Source organism: Neovison vison, chromosome 4, assembly GCF_020171115.1.
Source record: "Neovison vison isolate M4711 chromosome 4, ASM_NN_V1, whole genome shotgun sequence".
Classification (NCBI taxonomy): Eukaryota; Metazoa; Chordata; class Mammalia; order Carnivora; family Mustelidae; genus Neogale; species Neogale vison.
In genome coordinates, this window is record NC_058094.1 from 2,784,190 (window position 1) to 2,806,781 (window position 22,592).

General features: G+C 59.6%; 1 protein-coding gene across 2 annotated transcripts in view; it reads right to left on the reverse strand.

The window, feature by feature from the left end:
- The window catches only part of DENND3 (DENN domain containing 3), a 50,372-nt gene extending 28,331 nt beyond the window's left edge, over positions 1–22,041 (reverse strand). For both annotated transcript variants that reach the window (XM_044244868.1, XM_044244867.1), the window contains exons 1-8: positions 21,924–22,041; positions 15,645–15,903; positions 14,632–14,747; positions 12,317–12,459; positions 9,841–9,952; positions 5,942–6,061; positions 5,391–5,609; positions 1,615–1,730 (exon numbers count right to left, since the gene is read on the reverse strand). In XM_044244868.1, the coding sequence (XP_044100803.1) occupies positions 1,615–1,730; positions 5,391–5,609; positions 5,942–6,061; positions 9,841–9,952; positions 12,317–12,459; positions 14,632–14,747; positions 15,645–15,903; positions 21,924–22,022 (1,184 nt within the window). In that variant the 5' untranslated portion in view covers positions 22,023–22,041. The remainder of the gene's footprint in view (positions 1–1,614; positions 1,731–5,390; positions 5,610–5,941; positions 6,062–9,840; positions 9,953–12,316; positions 12,460–14,631; positions 14,748–15,644; positions 15,904–21,923) is intronic.
- Between the last annotated feature and the right edge of the window lie 551 nt (positions 22,042–22,592).

The following is a 22,592-nucleotide window of genomic DNA, read 5'->3' on the forward strand; positions in this document are numbered from 1 at the left end:
GGTCCAGTAGCCAGCAGGGCCAGGGCGGGCTGGGGAGCGCTCTAGATTCACCCCTGCGTGTGACAAGAAGCTGTTCCTGGGGATGGTGTCCCAGCCCCACCGACCCCAGCTGACCCGTTCAGGTACCCCCCAGTCAGAAGGAACCTGAGCTGGCCGTGCACCCGGCAGCACAGGGGCACGGCGGGGAGGGAATCCATACAGAATCGTGGTGCTGCCTGGGGCCACGGCCTCCCCCTGCATGCTGTGTGCAGGGACAACCCCTCCGCCGGAGGAGAAGGCTGGCCCTCCTGCCTGGGCACTCCGCAACACTCCGCCCGGGAGAGCTGGGGCCCCTGTCCTGCGCCGGGGAGGTCGGGGAGCAGGGAGGACACCGTGAACACAGATGAAGGTGAGGAAGAGGAAGACGGACAGAGAGGGTGAGGAGGAGCAGGGCTCTCGGGAAAGGGCGCTGCTTCCTGTCCCGCTCCACCAAAGGCCCTGTGCGGACACCCCAGCACCCCAGGACCTCAGGGACAGTGACCACCGTCGCCTGGAGCGGCCCGGGAGCCTTCACGAGGCGCCACGCCCGTACCGGGTTAACTCACGTGGCTGAGGCTGTAGGAGGCACGTCCCACCAGGTGGGGGCCAGACACAAGCCACCGGGTCTGTCCTCGAATCGGACACCACCACACGGACGAGCAGAGGGCCCCCATCCCACGGGGGACGTGCCACCGAAGCGCATGCTTGGGAACCACCAGACACCAGGCCCGGCAGCGCCAAATCGTCAGACTCCCAGAGCCGGGCGAGGCGGCTTCTGCTCACCAAGATGTGAACAGTGGCGAATGCTGGCTTCCCCGTGCTCACGCCGGAGACACTCCACCCCACACCCTGCTCCTCTGCCCTGCACACACCCAGGGGCAGCCACACGCCCCACCCCCACCCGGGGACCGTCCCGGCAGACAGGAACGTCAGCTCCTTCCCCACCCCAGAAGCAGCTCCAGCAAGAAAGTCCTGGAGCCCCACACGACACAGGCCAGAGCCTACCCTGGCCCTTCCAGGAAGAAGCTGTGGCTGCCCGATGTGGCCAAGGCGGTAAGAGCGCTGATGGGGGTTGACCTTAGTCAACCTGACCCTGAACCCAGACAGGACAACGTCTCGCTCACTCGGGGAGGCACCCACCTCTGCGCTGTATGGCGGAGGGGCAGCTCACAGATCCTGCCCCGTGGGGGCATCATGTGGGTCTGTATACACGTCTGTGGTGGGGGGGGGCGAGGGAAGGGAGGGAAGTAGGGAGGGGAGGGGAGGAAGGAGGGGGGAGGGAGGAGGGAGGAGGGAGGGGGGAGGGGAGGGAGAGTAGAAGAGGGCAGAAGGGAGGGGAAGGGAACCTCAAAAGTCACAGGCAGACCACAGGGCAGAGAGGGTGGGAGGTCTCTGGGGTCAGGACCGTCACCTGACTCAGTGGGGCCATAACCGGTATCTAGACACATTCAGAACAAGGACTAATGACTTCCACCTTAAAACACTCACAAATAACTTCCAAACTCTAAAGACAAAAGCTCGGCTCTGGAATGTAAGACGGGCAAGAAGCGCAGAAGTGACCGGAGCCGTCCGGGCGCACTCGACCCCCTCCTTTACCTCTGAATGAACGTGTGCGCTGCCAGCAGGGGGATGTCGGGGACGTCGACCTCCCGGTCATCAGAACACGTGACGCTCCCGTTATCCATATTTATCAGAATTAGACCATCAGCTTCCTGCAAGTTTGAGAAAGATCGATTAAGATTCTGCATTTGCACGCGCCTTTGAAAACACAAAAACACACTTTGCGTTCCCTACGGCAGCGTCACCGCGGATGAATCACATACTGCGCCTTCTACTGTCCCACCAAGGAACGCGGGCTTGCCCTGAGTCACGTCCACAAGCTAGACTGGATGGAACCCGCCCCAGTCCGAGTCAGGACTCCAGACGGGTCTCTGGCTTTCCCCAACCCGGGTACAAACACTGCCGGCCACTTCAGGGAGCCTGGAGAGAACATTCCAGGGCTGGGGGTGGGCCGGGCCCCGAGCTCAAGGAGCACACACTTAGGATTCCTGCACTGTGTACCAGGTTCCTGGTCAAGCCTGATGTGTGACGAGATACACAGGCACCGAGTCCCGCCCTGGCAGCCCCCGGGCGCTCTGACGGCCCCACACTGAATGCGTGTCCAGGCGGCATGGGAACCGAGCACACGTCGTCTTCCGGCCCAAACACATGGCTGACAGGGCGAGGTGGGCCGTGCGGCCCCTCATGAACATTCTTGCACATGCGTGCCGCACGACAGCATCCGAGTCCCCGGCCCCACGGAGGAAAACGTCCAAACCGAACACGCTCTCCAGCATGCTGCCTGTCCTGAATCTTCCAGAACACGTAAATCCTGAGTAGGCTTCCTTCCTGACTGCGGGTGGGAGCTGCCGGCTGGACGTGCCCATGAAGGTTCCCGGGGGAACGGCCTGAAACAAGGTGGTTTTTTCTTAAGGTCTAAAAAAAGGCACACATTTTCAACTTGAGAGCACAGCCTGATTTCTTCCTCATTTGCGGGCAGACTGGGAGACGTTTTCCATTCCTTCCATGAAGGTCTGAATGGCCTTTCCACAAAATCTGTTTGTTACTTGGTGAGTCACTGGCTTTGGCAAGAATGCCGCGAGAACCGGCTCTTCCCCAGGAGCGGCGAGTCCCCACAGGGCCCCGAGCACCTTCCCGGGATTCGCTCCGAAACGCTCCAGGCTGCACGTGACAGCACCAGCGGTGAGCGCTGACGGGAAGCAGGGCACGTGCACGTGCTCTGGTGTTCGTCGCCGGGGAAACGCACACCACATCCACAGTGAGACGCCACGTCCCCCTCGCCAGGACGGACAGGAGGACAGAAATGCACAGCGCGGGGGGTGGGGGTGGAGAATGTGGCTGGACGGTGAGCGTCTGCCGCCCATGGCAGGGGACAGCACAGGTCCGCACGGGAGCTCACACGCACAGGACGGCTCGCGGCTGCACCGGTCACGACAGTCTAAAGTCGAAACAATTCTAACATCCGTCGACAGATGACGGACAAAGAAACTGTGGCACATTCGCACGATAAGATCTGATTCAGCAGCAAGAACCACGGCTATGTGGACGGACGGCGCGGAACCTAGAAAATGCTGTGCTGAGCGAAGGCAGCCTCTCAAGGCCAGTTACGGCCCTAAAACCACACGTGCGGAACGGACAAATCCACGGAGACACGCGGAGGTGGGGGCGGCCGGAGGACCATGGGGGGTGATGCGAAGGCATTCGGGTCTTCTCGATGGGGCCAAAAACATCTAAAATCCATCGGCACAACTCTGCCAAGCTGCTAAGAGCCACTGACTTGCACATTTTCCTCGGGCAAACTTCGTGGTATTTTATGTGAATAAAAGTGTTTTTTTTTTTAAAGATTTTATTTATTTATTTGACAGAGAGAGATCACAAATAGGCAGAGAGGCAGGCAGAGAGAAAGAGGAGGAAGCAGGCTCCCTGCTGAGCAGAGAGCCCGATGCGGGACTCGATCCCAGGACCCTGAGATCATGACCTGAGCCGAAGGCAGCGGCTTAACCCACTGAGCCACCCAGGCGCCCATAAAGGTGTTTTTGAAAGCCAAACCCGCTCTGCCTGACATCACAGTATCACAAATCCACAGGAGCTCACCATCTAAATATACGTTATTAGGCACTGACTGTATGCCACGTGCTACTGGATCCTTCGACCTCAGCCATGACAGCGAGGCCGGCACAGTTACTGCTGTTACGGGAGTTTTGATCCCTCCGAGCCTGGGTTCTTGGTCACACACTTCGAGGAATGAAGAGGGAGACCAGAAGAAGAGTGGCGGGCAGCGGGGCCAGGTTTATCGCGTGATGGTGCGAAGCTCCCGGAGAGGCGCACCTGGGGGGCTCAGAGGGTTAAAGCCTCTGCCTTCGGCTCAGGTCATGGTCTCGGGGTCCTGGGATCGAGTCCCGCATCGGGCTCTCTGCTCAGTGAGGAGCCTGCTTCCTCCTCTCTCTTTATCTGCCTGCCTCTCTGCCTACTTGTGATCTCTGCCTGTCAAATAAATAAATAAAATTAAAAAAAAAAAAGCTCTCCGAGAGCAAGAGGGCTACCGTTCTGGTGTTCAGAGTTTAGACTTTTTATAAGCTCTTTTGAGAAACCATCTTGAGGGGCACCTGGGTGGCTCAGTGGGCTAAAGCCTCTGCCTTCGGCTCAGGTCCTGATCCTAGGGTCCTGGATGGAGCCCCACATCGGGCTCTCTGCTCAGCAGGGAGCCTGCCTCCTCCTGTCTCTCTACCTGCCTCTCTGCCTGCTTATGATCTCTGTCCAGAAAAAAAAAAAAAAAAAACCTTAAAAAAAAAAAAAAAAAAAAGAAACCTTGAGCCCCTGAGCATGGGCACCAGCGAGGCTCTGACCACGCACGCATCTACCAGCAGGTCACTGTTCACCTGCTGCTGTCTCATGGGCTGACAACCAGAGACGGTCTCACTTGACGGTGACCCGTGTTTCAGGGTTAATGGTGTTGTTTCAGGATGTTTCAAAAACATCACTCCCGCAGAAGCGGCTAGACAGGACACCACTGTGGTCTCATCTAAGGTGTCAAGCCGGGTGCCACTGCGGATTGGTCTCAGCTGCCCGGCTTTTCTGCTTTCTTGTCGGGGACCCCAGCCCTGACGACCAGAGTGTCCAGTTGACCTCTGCGAGATAAGAGGGCCGAACACGCTGGTGCGGGTCAGCCACAGCGAGTGAAAGGTCACTGCGTGCGGCGAGGCCCACACCCACCGGCACTGTAAGCGATGCGTGGCATGGACAGGACCTTCCAGCAGGAGGGTCCCCAGCAGAACGGAACCACAGAAGCTCAGCCAGAGAAACACGAGACGGGGAGCGGGGACGCTGGCCGTGTCCACGGGTGTGGAATGGTCCCCGCACGGAGCCCAGTCCAGGAGGACGAGTCATTCAGAGTCAAGGAAGCTGAGGCTCAGCAAGGTCTGGCACCTCACTTGAGGCCACAAAAGGAGAAAGCGGCCACGGCTCGGCCAGAGAGCAGGCCCCATCGGCGCAGATGCCGGCGCTCTGCTCGCTGGAGCTGCAGGAAGCCATGGAACCCTGGGAATTTAAGCGGGTCGGCAGGCAGCACAGGGTCGCAGCGCCCAAGACCCTACAGCCTTGGACACACCCAGAGGCACAGGCGGATGGTGCAACTAGCACCCTGTGTGTATTCGTGGCACCAGGGGCACGAGCCCCAGGGACGGGAGGGACCACCATCTCCCTGTGGCTGGAGCACGCGGCCCTCCTGGCGGGACCCTTTTGAAGCCACTTCTCCCGGTCCCCGCAGGGGTCACAAGGATCTGACATTCACCAGTGAACGGTCGAGGTCTAACCTTGCTGACTTCGTCAAAGTGGTCGAGGTGGCAGCCCATGAGGAAGGACGTCGGCGCCATGACGAAGTCCAGCATCTGGCGCGACAGGACGGGCACGAACGTGTGCTGCCACTGCAACGGGTGCAGGTAGGCCAGGAAGCACTCGGCCACCAGCGGCAGCAGAGCCCAGCTGGAGGAGAAGAACACGATCCGCTGCTCCGTGAGGAGGCACGTCAGGATCTGGGGAAACCGACAACACCGTGTACATGCCTGCGCCCGTGCTCCAAGCACTGACCACGCGTGTGAAGCCAGTTCTCACCCAGTTTCCCAGCTCCATGTGCCAAAACAAAAAGCCCCTTTAACCCCCCAAAAAGCACTACTTGTCAATGGCGTGCACTGTCCTGAATGTCTGCTTGAAGCCAAAAAGCAGCTATCCCCAGTGCATAGTGGAACATTCCAGAACATTCTGGAATATTCTGGAATACACGTGCCCTGGAATTGTCCTCCAGACGACAGGTTAAATGCCCACTAAGCCAACCAAGACGCTGTCCCAGGTCCGGAGGGACACATACCTGCAGCACCTTCTCGGGCCTGAAACACAGCAACGGCAAGTGGAGGTCCAAGTCGACGACCGGGCTCTCGGGGTCCGCACGGGAGGGAAACACGATCTGCAGTGGCTTCATGTTAAATATCTGTGATGACCAAGTTCGTAATTAGTTTAGAGCCGCTCCTAGTAGAGACTGAAAGACACCCAGACTCTCCGTTTAGGCGCCAAAGGCGTCTGAGTTCGGGAACGTGTTTGAAGACTCAGGCTGTCACCGTGTATGTCCCATGAACCAAACAGTCTCGACACGCACAACCGCAGAGAAAGGCTCCCGCGCAGATCCAGTACTGAAGACCTTCGTCAGCCAGTCTCGCCTGCACCCCTAACTCACTAGCAAACTGCCCGTCGGTGCAGAGTGAGTGACGCCGGACGTGTGTTCCGGTCAGCACAGGCTCAAACTCAAGCACGGTCAGCTTCATCCTAGCCAGAATGCTCCTGCACATTACGAATTCTCTTAATATTTTCAACATAACTGTCAAAGCCTTAAAGACATGCACTTCAAGAAATCGCAGAAAAGACTTTATTTTTCCAAGTGATAGTATTTCAAAATAACACTTCAATTCGAATTTGGTATCTGCAAAACGCCCGCTCTGTGTTAAAGGACACAGTGGGTGGAGGAGGACGTTAGGGGCCCCTCCACCAAGGGGCCTTGCAGCTTGCTGGCAGGTTCACTCCTGGCCATGGGTGCCAGTCTTGTGGAGGGTCCCCAGCAGCACCCCCGGAGCTGGGGACAAGCAGAACGGAGTGTGAGCAGGGCCGGGCTGAAAACACAGGGAGGAGATTAGAATCTGAGGACAGAGAAGGTCGCGCCAGGGAACGTATGGAAGAGGACACACGAGAGACACAGAGAGACGCAGAGCCCTCGCGAGAGAAGGTTCCAGAACGAATGTTCAGCATCCACACCTCCTCCCGTTTGTGTCACCCCTGCCGTGTGTGACGGCTTGCACAGAGAGGACAAGAAAGGACCACTTTCTGCAAGTGCCCCCGAGGGCAGCGTCTTGTCACCCACCGGTTGCGGAAGCAGGACGCGTCAGAAACAAGGCGGGTGCGCCTGTGTGGACAGTAACGGCACAAGCAGGAGCAGAGTTACACGCTCCCAGGGGCGAGGAACTAGGAAACATGGTGAAGCGTATGTGGAAAACTCCCCTCGATATTTAAAAAAAAAATCAAACATGTCGACCAGCTTCCCAACCACAGATAAAAACTAAACACAAACGCCAATCATTCTTACCAGGGACGCTGTCGGGGCCCCCCGGCCAGCGACCTCGCCACGCGTGAGACCCACACCCTCTGAGCTGGGCTCTGGGGCCCCCCACCTCACAGGGGAAGAAACTGAGGCACAGACACTTCAGAGAAACACTTTCTATGCTTCGCTTGACTGCAGCCCCAGACAAACATGGGCCCCCACCGAGAGCAACACAGGAAGTGAGTCAGGTACAGTGAGAAGGGAAAGGCACGTTCCGCGTTCACACCCAGTAACTCGGCCCGAGCTCTGAAAGCCCATGAGGTCAGAGCCACTGGTGGGCAGAGAAGCAGCAGAGCAAGCCGGGGCCGTGGGGTGTCCTTCCTGCCCTCGGGCCAGTGGTCCAGGCGCCAGGCCGGGCTGAGGCTGGGCGCCGCCTCTTCCGACCCGGACCGGAGATGACCCCACACTTGACTCACAGGAACTGCAGCTCCTGACCACCAGCCACCGACGTTTGTTTGCAGTGGGTTCTGGAAATTCCTGAACCGGCTCCTGGATTAGAGGAGAACCTTGGCCTCGCGTGTCTCAGAAACAAGGGACAGCCACGGTGGTTCAACACCCCCGAAGATGGGCCAGGGCCCCATCTCAGCCTCAGAGCTGGTGAGGCTGCAAAGGGAAGGTCACAATAGCAGGCCTGAGCCGGGCTCAGCTCATTCGGACAGACGCACCAGAAGCGAGAGGCAGGCCCCACTCTGAGAGCACGGCAGGCTAACACCAAAACACGACCCATCCGTTCCTTCTTCCGCTCCACAACTGTGGGAGCAGTAAGGGCAGGGCGGGTGTGGTAACACATGCAGCTCGGCAGGGGGCTCCTTCCTCATGCAGCTCAGAGGCCAACAGAGAAGAGGGACATGAAGCAAAACACGTGCATGAGCCCCAACTACAGAGAGGGCTGGGCTCCGCGGAAAGGGGACAGGGCATGGAGATGAGGTGGGCGGTCACAGAGGCTGTCGCGAAGAACCTGACTTCCAGGAACAGCATGTGCAAGGGCCCTGGGGCAGCAGCCATGAGGGACGGAGGGACACCCAGTGTGGCTGGACAACAGCGAGCAAGGGGGTGAGGATACAGACAGAGGAGGACGGTGATGACACAGGGGCCAGAGAGGTAGGACTGGCTAGGTACACAGCAAGAAGCCATTTGGGGTTTTAAGCATAAAAGGAGAGCCCAACGGAGCGATGTTAACAGTCTCTGCAGCCACTGTGCAAAGCATGAACTGAACGAAGGGTGAAGAATGGACGTGGACAGACCTGCGGCTCCTCAGGTCACACAGATGGGAGAAGCCCGTAGCCCTGCATTGGTGGTGGGGGGGGGGGACTACAGGCAAATGCCAGGAGCTGGCCCGTCAGGGGTGAGTGATGGAGGGAACGCAGGGGTGAAGAGAAGAGGCACCCAGAATGACTCCCAGGAAGCTTTCTCATGAGGGCAGCAAAAGTCGGAGAACCACATATGACTCAATGCAAGATTCCGAGGGACGAAGATTGGTACAGGTTCGAGCCTTACTCACGCTCGAAGGCAGAACCCAATACCGACGGCCAACCCTCAGACTGTCCCATACTTGGTTTTGTTCCCTGCTTAGCTGGTCCTCAGGGAATACTTGTTGACTGAATTGAACAAGCAGGGAAACTCTGATGACTTCGCTGAATCATAAAAAAATACCATTATCCACATAATAAAGATGAGGGCCTTGCACAAAACAAGTACCCACCAAATGTCCCTACACAGGATTCTGGGAGCGGAACCAAGGTATGCAGGCAACCTGCTTTGTCTCTGGGCCTGGAATGCATCAGGCAGGATTCCCCCCGACCCCACACACTGTAGGGTGATATTAAAAATATACAATTTAAGTTCATAATCCCACGTCTCCTGCAAAATTAAACAAATCTTTCCAACTGTGAATAACCATACGTAGGGAACGGAGATCTGTCTCATCTCCCAGAAGGGACTGAGCGGAACAGGGTCGACATTTACATCTGCGTCGAGACAGTAACTTGGCGGGCACCTCTCGGAGAACGAGGAAGCACCGGGTGGTTGCGTCAGTCTGGAAACTGCTGAGCCAGACAGGTGTCCCCACAGCTTGGCTATCTGGCCCATTACTCAGCCAAGGGGGAACGTGGGCTGCCTTTGCCCACAGCTCTCCTTAGCCCAAAACCCTCACGTAGAGCCAACCACGTTTCAGGACGAGCATGCCAGGGAAACCCAGATCCCCAGGAAGCTTGGCCAGTCAATCAACAACACAGTGGCACTGGGAAAAACCAAAAAATAAGCTGGGTACTTTTCGTGAATCACCGTGGACAGGAGAAAACATGAGTCAATGTAATACTCAATATGCCAGACAAATAAACCAAAGGGAAATTTGTAATTGAAGTAAATTCTGTATGTTTTCTGCAAGTAAAGCATAGGTGTGTTAAGCACTAACGGGGCCACCACCAGCTCAACACTATGTATCACGGGCCGCCGGGCAAACTCATCTTTAGAAACTGTGTAATCAGATGATTCTGTAAGGAACCCAAGAAGCCTAATTAAAACACACCAGAACGTAAGAAATAGTTTAAAACATTAAAACCACCATCATCATATGACTTGAGCTATTTGCAAAGAAAAGACAAAATTCCAGATTTAATTACCAAATGAAGGGGTCCAGGTGGCGGGCTAGGTATTAAAGACAGTTTTGCAGCAAAATCTTTTATGTGATTGTCAACTTCGAAATCTTTACAGAGCTTCAGATGAGTCAATAAACTAAAAGAAAAAAAACATCAAATCACAAAATAAGTACGAGCCTCCAATGGTCATCGTAGTATTTCTACTCTGTGCTCATGTGTCTGCCGGCAGCTCTGGGGCCGTCCGGCAATGGGGACAACCCTGGACGTGAGACGGCAGGGCACGGTCGCCCAGGGTCGGGGGGGGGCCTGCCTGCAGAGGGGGTACAGGGAGTGTGGGGTGTTGGGGGGTGGGGTCCGGCCACGTTCTGTTTCTTGCTGTGGGTGTTGGTTCCGCAGCAGGAATTCGTGCCATCTTCTGCCTGGGTCCTACTTCAGCAGCAAGTAAACATCTCAAAAGCAAGTGCTTGACCACGTTTGTTTCCCAAATGCATTCTGACTTTTGAAGTATGGTTGGCCCTTGACCAATGTGAGGGGTTAAAGGCACCCATTCCCCCCACGCAGCTGAAAGCCTGCATAGAACTTCCCACCCCATCAAAAAGCTGAACTACTAATTGCTCACTGCCGACCAGAAGCATGACCCGTGACCCAGTGGACGAACAGGCAGTCGTGTCTTACATGCATTATATGCTGTGTTCTTACAGTAAAGTCAGCTGCAGAAAAGAAAACGGTTTTAAGAAAATTTTAAGAAAGAGAAAATACATTTACAGGACTGTACTATATTTGTCAAAAAAAATCCGGGTGTATGCGGGTCGCTGGGAAGCGACCACAAGGCCTGAGGGGACTTTTGTGCGGGGTGGAAATGTTTTCTGTGTTAACGGCAGTAGTGGTGACACGGTGTCTACACTTGGAAAATTTCAGCCAACCGTGCCGGACACCCTCCTCGGTGCCCTGGGCCGGACCCCAGCCTCGTCCTCCACGCATGCCCGCAAGCCAAGTGCGAACACTCTTCCTTTAAGTAACAAATCATAGCTCTTCCTGGAGTCAGTGTCAGAATTTAGAGATAATTCAATAGTCCTTCTGTATGTTACTTATGGTAAAAGAATAGTATTGAGTTAAAAAAAAAAACCCAAGAGAACAAAGACTTTCCATAACCCAATTCTCCACACCCAGCTAAGCATCCTCTCCCAAGTTCTGTCCACAGAGGCACAGTTTACATGCTGCCATGATAGCAGAAAAACAGATTTTAAAAATCTATAAATCTACATTTATAAACTGCTTTTTGGTTTGCTGTCATTTGTTTTTTTCTATTTTCTAGTTCCCGTTCCGTAGCAACGACCACCGAGAGAGAAAACTCGAGAAGCAGGGAAACCGAACACGTTTTTCAAGTTAAACACTCATGTGCCTCAGTGTCCAGCAGGACGGCATCTGCTGCCAGTGGTACGGGAACGACCCGAGAAGGCACAGGCGGTGTCGTCCTCAGAGGCGGGCGCTGTGCGGGCAGACCTGTTCCGTTGGAGGAAGGGGGGATCACCCGCCCTGCCTCCCCGAAGGGGAAACTGCAGATGGGCAGATGTGCCCTCTACCCTCCGGTGCTGAAGATGAAGGGTTAACTAAAGAAACGGGGACCCTCCCTACCTTCTCATCCCATCACTGCCCACGCCATGCCCACGCGCACGCGCTCCACTGAGGCTGCCCCGGCGGGAGACCGAGGGCGCGCTCTGTCCTACGAGGCGTTTCGTGCCGGGCAGTGAGACGCAGGCTGGACCCACGCCCTGCGCACAGACAAGCCGCACTTGGAAAGCTGAAACGTGAAGGCGCTGGCACTTGAGTTCCATGGATCCTGAGCTCGGCCGGGAAGGATCCTGCTCGTCCCTCTGACCGCAGGCCGAGAACCTAAATGACTCTCTTTCTAGAAGCCTGTGACTTGCCAGGGGTGGCGGTGGGTATTACGGCATGGAGGCGAGCCTCCGCGGACCGCCCCGTCTTTCATGAAACCACTGCGAGTTCCAAAACTAGAACTTGGAGAGAATGAAAACCAGGCGGCCAGGGCGCGTGTGGCCAGGGGCTGGACCGTGTCTGCGCGCCACCATCGTCCCCCGACCGCGGGCAGCGAGCGCGACGCTCTCTGCAGTCGCCATAAGTTCTCTAGGTCCTCAGGCCTCCTACTGGGTGCCAGCGTGAATGTGAAGATGCCACCAAGGGAGGTGATTCGTCAACTGCCCGTGAACTGCCAGGCCTGACGGGGGTAGCCTCCTGACAGTCTCAGCCGGAAGAGCCATTTCTCATGCGCGTCTTTTTGAAAAACCAAACATCAAATCGTCTGCACCAATTTTACTCCCCACAGCTTGGCTTCGCCCTCCCTTGTCTGGCCGAGCGCCCACACACTACCACCTCCGGAAGCCTCTGGGCCTTCACGGGAGCTCCCGGAGCCACAGCAGAGCCCGTCCACCACCCGCCAGCACCGGGGCGGCCTCGTGGACACGCGGGACGCGCGGCTCACCAGGACAGGCAGTCCTTGAGGGCGTTGTAATAGGGCAGCTTGGAGACCACGCACACGGCGAAGGGGACAAAGCAGCCAGCCACGCCCGCCGTCGGCCAGGACGGCTCCCAGTGCGCCTTGCCGTTGTAGAAACACGATGCGTCCTGCAGAGAGAGCCACAGGCCCGTGTCACCTCCCGGCCCAGCCGCTCCCGGCTTCTATCATCAGCAGCGTGGGCCCCTGCAGACGGGGGCGAGAGGGCAGGGGCCTGGACGGCACGAGCTCCCCCACCGCCCGGCCCACGCTCCCTCCGGAGTCCCAGTCAGTGTGGATGGTCCCCTCGCCATGCCACTGGGGGCCCCAGTCACAGCAGACAGGCCCCCGGTGTCTCTGGGAGTCCCAGTCCACACAGGACACCCCCCTCCCCGCTCCCGGGGCCTGCTGTCCGCGGTTCATGACGTGCTGAGGTGGCAGAGGTGCTGAGACCCGCCCCGCCCGGGGGAAGGGACCCACAGCGAGAACAGAACCGGCCGCGGGCTCTGCTCACGAAGGAAAAAGCTGCAGCGCCGAGCGTTTGTGTGTGCTGGGGCGGGGGGAGGGTCTCAGCTGGGGGGTCTCAGCTGGAGAAAGCACCCGGCACCGGGATTCCAGAGGCACAGACCGCCACGGAGCGTACGAGTGGCATGTCACGGGGGGCCGCAATCCGGCCCCCAGGGTGGGTGGTTCGGGGTGTCGGGAGGGAGGGGTGGGACAGCGGCTTCACCTGCAGCTGGTGCGAACGCAAGGGTCTTGCGAGACAGGGGCCGGCAGAGCCCGGCAAGCAGCGGGCGCATCGTTCGTCTGCGCACCGACATCGCACCGACGCCCACTGCCCACAGGTCAGTGTGCTGGGGGCCCCGGGCAAGTCACCCCCCTGCCCGTGCGACTGCCCGCGTCCTCCTCTGGAGGGCGGGCTCGGTGCACTGTGCTGCGGATTAAATGAGAGCAGGAGGGTCGTGCCTGGAGCGGGCGGCCGGCACAGGAGGACCCCAGCACCGTCTGCACTCGGGGAGGGGCCGCGCGCGCAAGGCGGGGCGTGGGTGGTCCCTGGACACACGGGGAGGGAGGGGAGGCCGGCACGTAGGGCCCGGGGAACACCCCGAAACCATGCAGGCTCTGAGAGGACAGGCGAGCGGCCGTGTAGGGGGCCAGGTGTAGGGGGAGTCACGGGCAAAGCTGAGGGCTGTGACCTTTTTCAAATGCATGTAATGATAATAAAAATAACATGTACTTCTCATAGCAATCACTTCACAGACCGGCACCTTCCTGAATGACCCAGCCTCCCGTCCTGGGTCCGCTGGAAGCACTACCAGGGAGGGGCAAGAACTCGGGCCCTCTCGTCTCCCACCCCTACCTGACCCGGGCAGGCAGGCAGGCCTGCTGTCCATGTCATGGCTGCAGCCGCCCACACACACGGCCTTGAGGGGTGGCCTCCCCGTACTGCCCGCCACCCACCCAGGGGACGCCTGGTCCAGACACTGAGGTTGTGCGCTCGGACCCCAGCAGGATGCGGGGCTCCCCCATGTTTCTGACGCACGCCAGGTGCGTCCGTGACACTCCACGGGCAGGAAGGGACAGAGCCCATCGAGTTGTGCCCTGTGCCCCCCACACTTAGGGATAACTCTCCCAACGCAGCTGCCCCCGCCTCTGACGGCAGAGCAGGGAGGAAAATCCGGGCCGCCACCTCCCCCTCAGTGTGGGTTCCTAGACTTTCTGGATGAAGCAGTGGGGCCCCTTCTGCTCCCCAAAACCCTCCGACATAGGCAGCGGGTCACGCCACCTCTTCAGGTGCATGGCGGCCCCCACAAGCTCCCGAGATGCCGGCCGGGTCACACACGTGGCCCTGCCGGGCAAGGGAGGCCCAAAGCCATCACCCTGAGCAAAGGAACCCATGTGGCCCTCGGCAGTTGTGTGGGAAACCAGCCACGGCTCACGCACACCAGCAGGACTCAGCCATGAGGACAGAGGCGCTGCTGCCCCAGCGTGGACGAACGCTGAACCCGTCCACTGAGCGGGAGCTGGACACAGAGGCCACGTGCAGCCCGAGTCCACCAACACAGGCGTCCGGAGGAGGCAAACCCGTGGAGGCAGGAGGGGGGCCGAGGGAGGGACTTCCAGGGAGACGAACATCTTTTGGGATGAGACGCAGGAGGGGTTCCCAGCAGCAGGAGCGCACTTAGCACCACGGACCCACACCCACGACAGTGGTCACGGGGGTGGTGGCTTGGGGTGTGTATTTTGGCAAAATAAAAACCACCCTGGCCTGACTTCCGAGGGAATTCGCGTCAGTCACGTACGCGCAGAGGCCGATAGTACTGGACCACCGCGCCGTGCGTTCTGTTCCCACAGACGTCGGTCAGCACCAGGAAGTGGACACAGTCCTCCTTCGGCTCCGAGGCCACGTACATGCCCCCTGTGGATGAGGAAAGGAGAGGAAATCTCGTCACGACCCCACAGCAACCACCTCTGAGCCCGGGCTGCCCGTGAGCCCACTTTGCGGCCTACAGAGCCTGGCCTCGCCCTGCCAGCTGTGGCACCTTGGGGGGGTCGGGCCACTGGCCAGCCGCCGCCCCCTGTCCCTCCGCAGGGCCCATTTCTTGGCCGCCCTCTGTGCTCTGCAAGATCTGGAGAAGGAGCACGAGGACAACCTCAGACAAACCCCTTGGGGTGCGCCTGGGGGAGGCGTACGTGTCTGAGCACAGTGGGCACGGGGCTGCCCTCGCCCTTCCGGGGTTGTAACCCCTGAGACCAGGAGACAGCAGCCACTCCCGACGGAACCTTCCAGACAGGAAATGACGGAGCGCAAGTCCCTACTCAGTTTTCTACATCAGCCACTCGGCGTTTCTCACGGACCAGGGGGAAACAGGAGGGCCGCCCGCTGCCGGGAGCGGACCAGGTGGGAAAGCACGAGAGCCCGGGCTGTGGTCCCAGGGGCGCAGAAAACAGGGGCCGGGGAGCCTGGACCAAAGCACGCCCTGGGGGGAGACGCTGCAGGCTCACGCGTCCTGGTCCACCTGCCGACCTCTGGAAGACAGACCTGCCAATTTAAGGGGAAACATCCCTGGAAAACACATCTCCCGACTGCACTGGCCAACCCCACAGCCCCTCGCCGGGGACTTGTTCTCCGACAAGCGGGGGTACACTACATGGACTACGTATCCTTCAGCTCCCAAACCCCCTCGATGGAGACAACTGAGCCCTGCACTTTGACCTCAAGGCTGCCAGGGGTCACCAGCCCCATCTCTTGCCCTTTCTTGACTTGGTTTCCAGACGGCACCGTGGGTGTGGCAGAAGGCGGGGCGGGGGATACCTGGGAAGCAGAGCTGAGGCAGGGCGAGCAGGTCCACGCCATCGGGGACACTAACGTCTTCAGGAGGGAGGCCCTTCCAGGGCTCTGTTTTGGGCTTGTCCCTCTTCTTCCTGAAGGAGCGCCTTCTGGTCTTGCTCAGAGTCGCAGAGGGGACGCCGGCCGTCTGACTGTCCTCCTTAGTGACGAAAGGAGGCACAAACACGGACAGGACCTCTGGATCGAGAGGAGAGGGGCTGCCGACCCCCTGCTTGAGGGACACCTGAAGCGGGGACAAATTCGAGTAAGCCACCAGGAGCGGCTTTCACCACCAGCGGCCCAGGACGGGGAGGAGCACGGAAGCTGCTTTCAGGAACCCGTGGGGTCGCGTGCTCAGGCGAGTCACCCCACGGCGCAGCGTCTGGCTCTGTGGCTGTCCCCGGGCACACGGCCCGACAGTTCCAAGTCTGGCCGACAGGCAGACCCGAGCTCAAACCCAGCTCTGGTAGCACCACAACAGCGAACGCTGCATCCCTGAGCTTCCCGCTCCAGGGGGCAGGGTTGCAGGTCAAGGGCTCAACCCCGACGCCCCACACCGGAGGCCCCACATGCCCCCAGAGGCTGGCGAGCAGGGGCCCCACATGCTGTCCGGCCACTGCAGACGGGGTGCCGACGCCCTGCCCCACACCAGCGGTCCTGTCGCCACTGACCTGGGGACACAGACTGAGTGAGCAGGACAGGCGGCCTCAGAGAGAAGAGATGCACCCTTCCTCCCGCAACCAAATGGTCGCCCTGGGTCTACATGACGGGGTCATTCGGACAGAACGTTTGTAAACTTTAACTTGGTACCCGATCTTTACAAAATGCTTCACGTTTTCACTCTTTCCCCCAGATGATATAAAGAGCACGGGCTCTGCCCCGATCTCTGTTCTGTCTGGCTACGAATCCTGAGAGAGCCGGGTCTGCAGAGACGGCTGCCAGGCTGCGTCCCGAGCCCCCAGACGAGGTCGATAGGCCGAGACAACGAAGTGGGCAGGTCAGCCCCATGCTAGCGGAGAAACAGAGAGGTCAAGGGCAGGAATCGCTGGGCGGTAAGCCTGTGGGAGGGTGGGGACGTGCCAGGGTGGGGTGGGCAGTGCGCCACAGAAGATCTCTGAGGAACTCAGGCATCAGGAAGGACGTCACTGTCACTGGGAGAAACGGAATTGTCGCCGGCAGGAAAGGGACAGCCAGCAACCTGGTTTGAGTAAGAATCGTGGAGCCAGAGGGGAACTCTCCCCCTGCAGGACCCACACCACGCCGCCGGTAAACGTACATCAGAAAGCTTGTTTTTATGCTGTGTAATTTAAATTCAGGCAACGATTTCTTTATGTTGAGGAAAACGGTTAATACCAGTTGGAACAAAGACCAAACACGGAAAATCCATATTATTGGCTAATTTTTAAATCTTTGCGCATCAGGCATGAAAGGAAACCACGGCTTGAGTTATATAAAACCTTTTGAAAAACTTCCTATCAAAATCCAGCACTTGGACCTATTTATCTACGAAAGTATGCGCGTCCACTCCTTCCTCCCATCAAACACCACATCCGGGAGGACAGGGCACAGGTGGCCACGCTGCGCAGCCCTTTCCTGCAACCTCCCCTGCCCTTTCCCTCCGCCCTGAGCTGCTGGGTAGGGCACAGGCAGACAGCTCCTTCCAGGCCGTGACCACCCCCCCCCCGCCCCCCAGGGCTGACTCCTTTCCTGGCAATCCCAGACCACACCCAACTGCCTCCCGACAGGACATAACGCAGTGGGTCCCTGAAATTATAGCTTCAAAAATAAATCTCCTGCTGATTTCCCTAAACCCCGAGCTTGCTCTCCTGCACTCCGCTGTGACAGAGGCAGTGACCTCGGTCTGCGGAGCCGCCCCAGCTCCTGCTCTCACTCCAGCTGTAAACCCACACTGCAGGGCCGCTGGCCTGAAAGGTCTCCAAGAGCAGCCCCAGGGACACCCCATCTGCCCATTTCCAAACCTTGCAGCCACTCACCCGTGGTTCAGAGAGAGTGCAGATTCCCCCCAAACTCATCCTTCAAGGTTTCTGCCAGGAGGATGACATTGCCTCCTCCCACTGGGCCCAGGGCACCCCACCTGCACCTCTGGCCTCTCTCACAAACAAGGGGCACCTGGGGGGTTCAGTCGGTGAAGGGCCTGCCTCCGGCTCAGGTCTAGATCTCAGGGTCCTGGGATGGAGCCCCACAGGGGGGGGGGTCCCTGCTCAGCGGGGAGTCTGCTCCTCCCTCGCCCTCTGCCCCTCCCCCCAGCTGCTTGCACATGACCCTCTCCCCCAAATAAATAAAAATCTTAAAAAAAAAAAAAAAAGAAGAAGACACATGTGACCTCATCACATGTCCCAGTGGGCAGTGGCTCCTACCACCCAGGGCCAGCGTTTTATCTGCAGACCCTCCGACGGGCCCAAACCGGCCTCCCAGACCCTCCCCGTCCCTCCACCTGAATGAAAACAGAGTCTGTTCCCGGACGTTATTGTCACCACTAGGTCTTCCATGTACGTATCACACGTGTGCCTGTGTCACAGAGCAGGACGACAGCCTGGACCACATGCCTGAGCCGTGGGCCAGCCTGCTTCGGTGCCAGGGTGCCCCCAAAGCCGTGCACCACTGAACCTCATTCTCCAGACACAAGCGCCCATGTTCCAAGGCTTCTCCCTGCTCTCCACGCTGCCCGACACGGGACCGGCGCCCTCCCTGCTCCACCTTCGCCAGGGACCCCCTTCCCCTCACCCCCACTGGAGGGAGACTTTCCTCACCTGAAGCCAGGCCATCAAGCCCCTGGCTCCTCCCCTCCTACAGCACCTCCTCCCGCCTCCCCACCCTCCTCCCCACCTGGAGCACGTCCTTCTGCCTCCTCCTCCACTGGCTCCGCACCTTTGGAGCACCGTTGCGGCCACAGGGGAACTACGTCACCTTCAGAGCTGCTGGGAGGGAGAGGCAGGGACTGTACGGTTTCCCTCCGCGTCCCCAGTCCAGCACAGGAGATGGCTCTCAGCGGGTGCTGCCATCCATCCATGGCCCGGGCTCCGTGAGCTCGCAGAGCACACTCAGCCTGAGTGCAACACCGTTGGTTCTCACGCTAACACCAATAAACTACCTCTCGCTCCCTCTACTCATCTGGCCGCTTAGAGTGACATGGCCGAACGTCCACCGACCGGGCCCCGGGCAGCTCATTGCACACCGTCCTTCCTCTGAACGTACATCCTTGCTGTCTCTTCAGCCGGATAAGTTCACATTTAAAAGCGAACGACAATGCGGGAAGAATAAAAGAACAGAAAGGCAAGCCCTCCCCTGATTCTGAGAAACGGCGGTCAGTGCCCCGTGCGCGGCGGGAAACGCCGTCTTCCCACGGCTCCGCTGTTTGTGAGTCTGATCTCTCCCTGCACACAGCCAGCCCCTGCCAACCGTTCCACCAGCTTTTCCCCCACTTACGCACACAGCGCGGCCGACTTTCCTGTCACAGCTGGGACCACGCGGGGCCACTCAGGGATGACCCAGCAGCGCACCTGCCCGTCCCCTACCGAGGGACCGCGGTGTGCTCTCGGTTCTTGGTCACGCGCGCCATCTGAGCAAACATGGCAGTGGACACTGACAAGGCGGCAGTGGACAGTGCACTGCCACACACCTGCACACGTCCGACCGCGTAACCAGAGCAAGTTCCAGAAGGCACAGTCCTGGATCCCAGAACATTGTGACTGCCCTTCCTCCCCTCCGGGTGAGACAAGGTCCACCTCCACGGACCGCTGACACCCATTCCTGCTCTCCTCTCGCTGGCACTGATTTACTAAGCCCTCCCCGGGAACAACCATTTCAGTCCGAAAACCCGGAGCTAATAAAAAGTGAGACACACGACGCCCTGTCTCCCAGCGTCACAGATTTACTTCTACAGATTACAGAGTGGCACTGATCGTCGTATAGGATGGGTCATCATTCATGAAATAAGATGGGAAACAGATTTTTTTTTAATGCTCTAGAACTGTGCTGTCCACCACCGTGAAGGGTCACGTGGCTATTGAAATTGAAATTAATTAAAAGTAAATGAAATTTCAACTCCAGCTCCTCAGTGGCCACGCTTCAAGCACCTGGTAGCCACGTGCGGCCAGTGGCTGCCACACTGGGTGGCACAGACGGGAAGCACGGGCGTCACCACTCAGGAAGTCTAGTGGACCTGCTGCTCTAGAAGCCAAAGGCCAGGACGCTCTCCACCAAGAACAGTTACAGTGTTGCCTTCGCACGCAAGAATTATGCTGGTGATCTACTCTATGAACACTGGTCTCTGTCCGCTCGGAGGGCTAGCAGTGGTCCTTCCACACCCCACACCTAGTCTCCACGGCAACCACGGGGTGCCATTCCCTGCACCGGATGGGGTGCAGGGAAATGCAAGCCCAGAAACTCCCATAGGGACCGACCTGTAGGCTCTAAGTCATTGCCACTAGCCTCACAGAGCGAACACCACCCCATCCGAGAAATGAAATGGGAAGTTCGGACACCTTGCTACACTCACATTAAGTTGGATGTTTTGCATACCTCTGGGCTTGTTCTGTTGCCAAGCAGGAATGCCTCAACAACAGAGAAATGGGGATTTTCAAAGTTATAAAAAAGCCTCGGATGCTGGGAATAGAAGTGCTGTAAGAGCAAAAGTAGCCAAGTGAGGTCATATGTTTGGTTAACTGGACCGTCAGCACCGGCCTTAAAGGAGGCGCAGTCCAGGAAGCCAGCTTCCCGCCAGGCTCCTGCTCTCCTGCTCTCTGCCTTCTGCTGAGCCCCCAGCAGAACCCGCACGCAGGATAGAAAGGGTAGGAGTCAAAGTGCAGAGCAGCAAGCGGCCCGCTCGCCTGGGAAAGCCGTGGCCTGTTTGGGTCAGGAAAGCACCCCTGTGCACCCCGAAGCTGAATCACCCCGCTCTCCAGACGCGTCTCACCCTGGGGCAACCGACACGTGTGTTGAAATCACCCAGAAGCAACTGAAACCAGGTCATTTCCTATGAGAAGAAAAAGGAGGAAATGCCATTTGGCAAAGTAGAGGCAGGGAGATAACTCGGTCACCGAGGGTCAGAGGAGACGGTGGTCAAAAGGGGATGCAGACATGGGGGGCTGGGGGAATAAGAAAGGAGGGAAATGCAGAGACCAGAGAAGTCAGCTCTGTATTAAAGTCAAGGAGACGGGGCGCCTGGGGGGCTCAGTCGGTGTTGGTGAAGCCTCTGCCTTCTGCTCAGATCATGATCCCCGGGGCCTCGATGGAGCCCTGCTCGGGCTGCCCCGTGGGCAGTCTGCTTCTGCTTCTCCCTCCGCCCCTCCCCCTCTCCTGCTCGGGCTCTCTCTCCCTCTCTCAAGTACATAAATACAATCTTTAAAAAATTAAGGAGATGAAGAGCCATTTCTCCAGTTAATTTTTAGCCGTATCTGGCTTCTCCTGCTGACCTCAGCCCTTCCACTCTGCCGCCCTAAACACTCCGGTGCCCTCCTGCGCCTCCTCCTCCGCTGTGGTCCAGAACGAGATACGGACTCGCCCAGATAACTGGGCGGTGGAGCGGGTAACCTTAGAGTCCTCCGGGCATCGCCACCCACCGGAGAAAAATGCCACAGACCGAGTCGTACGGGCGTCCCGAGCCAAGAGAAGGCGCCGGGCGATCCGGAGGCGAGGGTCGCGCAACCAACGCGAAGGGAGGGCGTGGGAAGGAGACGCGGACGGAGAGTGTCCCAAACTGCGCTTTCCGGGAAGGGTGCGTCACTCCGGCTGCCGCGACACGGGGAAAGGGGGGTCGCGTGGGGGGCGCAGCCTTTCGTGCGCGCGACAAGCAGACGCGCTTCCCCGCGAACGGCCGGACGCGGGACCCCACGAGCGGCCCCAGCACCGCCACCCGCACCCAAGAGACGGCGAGTCCGGCACGCGAAGGACCCCCTTTCCTCGGGGACGTGAACCCGCGCCCCGGCCGCACCCCTCTCCCTCCTCCCCGCCCCCCGCCCGCCTCCACCCTGCCCCGGTGTGCGTCCCGGAGCACCGGCAGGGGCGTCCTCCGAGCCCGCGCTCCTCTTCGGGGCCGCTCCCGGGGCCGCAGCCCCCGCGACTGCTCCTGGCGGGAGGACAGCCCTGTCCCCGCACGCACGGGCAGCGGCGGGGGGTGAGCCCGGCCGGGGGCCCCGCGCACCGCCCCCACCGCGCAGACGCCGGCGAGCCGCGGCCAGACCCGCGCCGCGCCCGCAGCCGCCGCCCGGGCGCTCCCGCCTCAGTTTCCCCGCCGGCCCTTACCTCGGGGCCGCGGAGGCTGTCCCGGGAGGGCCCCAGCAGCGCGCACAGCTCCAGCAGACCCGAGGGCAGCGCCAGGTGGGACGGCGCGGCCTCCGCCATGGCTGCTCGGCGGCCGCGGCCCGCTGCGCGCACCCCGCTCGGGCGCCTCGGCCCGCCGACCCGACCCCAGCCCCGCGCCCCGCGCCCCGCGCCCAGCGCCCTCGCAACGCCGCCTGGCACTGCACCCCGGCGCCCCACAGTCGGCCGCCGGGTCCGCGCAGGAGCCGGCCGCGGGGCGGGGCCTCCGGGGGGCGGGGCCGGCTGCCGCACCGGCGCCCCGGGACTGGTCCTTCCTGAGGGCGGGGCCCGCGGAGCCTGAGCGGGCTCGGGGGCGGGGCCTCCCCTGGGGGCGTGGCCGGCCGCGCCTGAACTGTGCCTGGAGGGGCGGGGTCTCTCGGGGGCGGAGTCTAGCCGGCGCGGCCGCGGGGCCCAACGCCAGGTCGTCATTTCCGAATCGGCCCGCGGGTCCCGGCGCGCGCGCGCACTTGGCCCCGCCTCTCCCGCCGTCCCCCTCCCAGGGAGCTGGGGAAGGACTGGGTGGTGTCCACAGGTGGCGGGCGAAGGCGTCCAGACCCAGGGGCCGAGGGCGTGAAAGTCGCCTGCTGTGGCGGGCCCCGAGGCCGGCCGTCC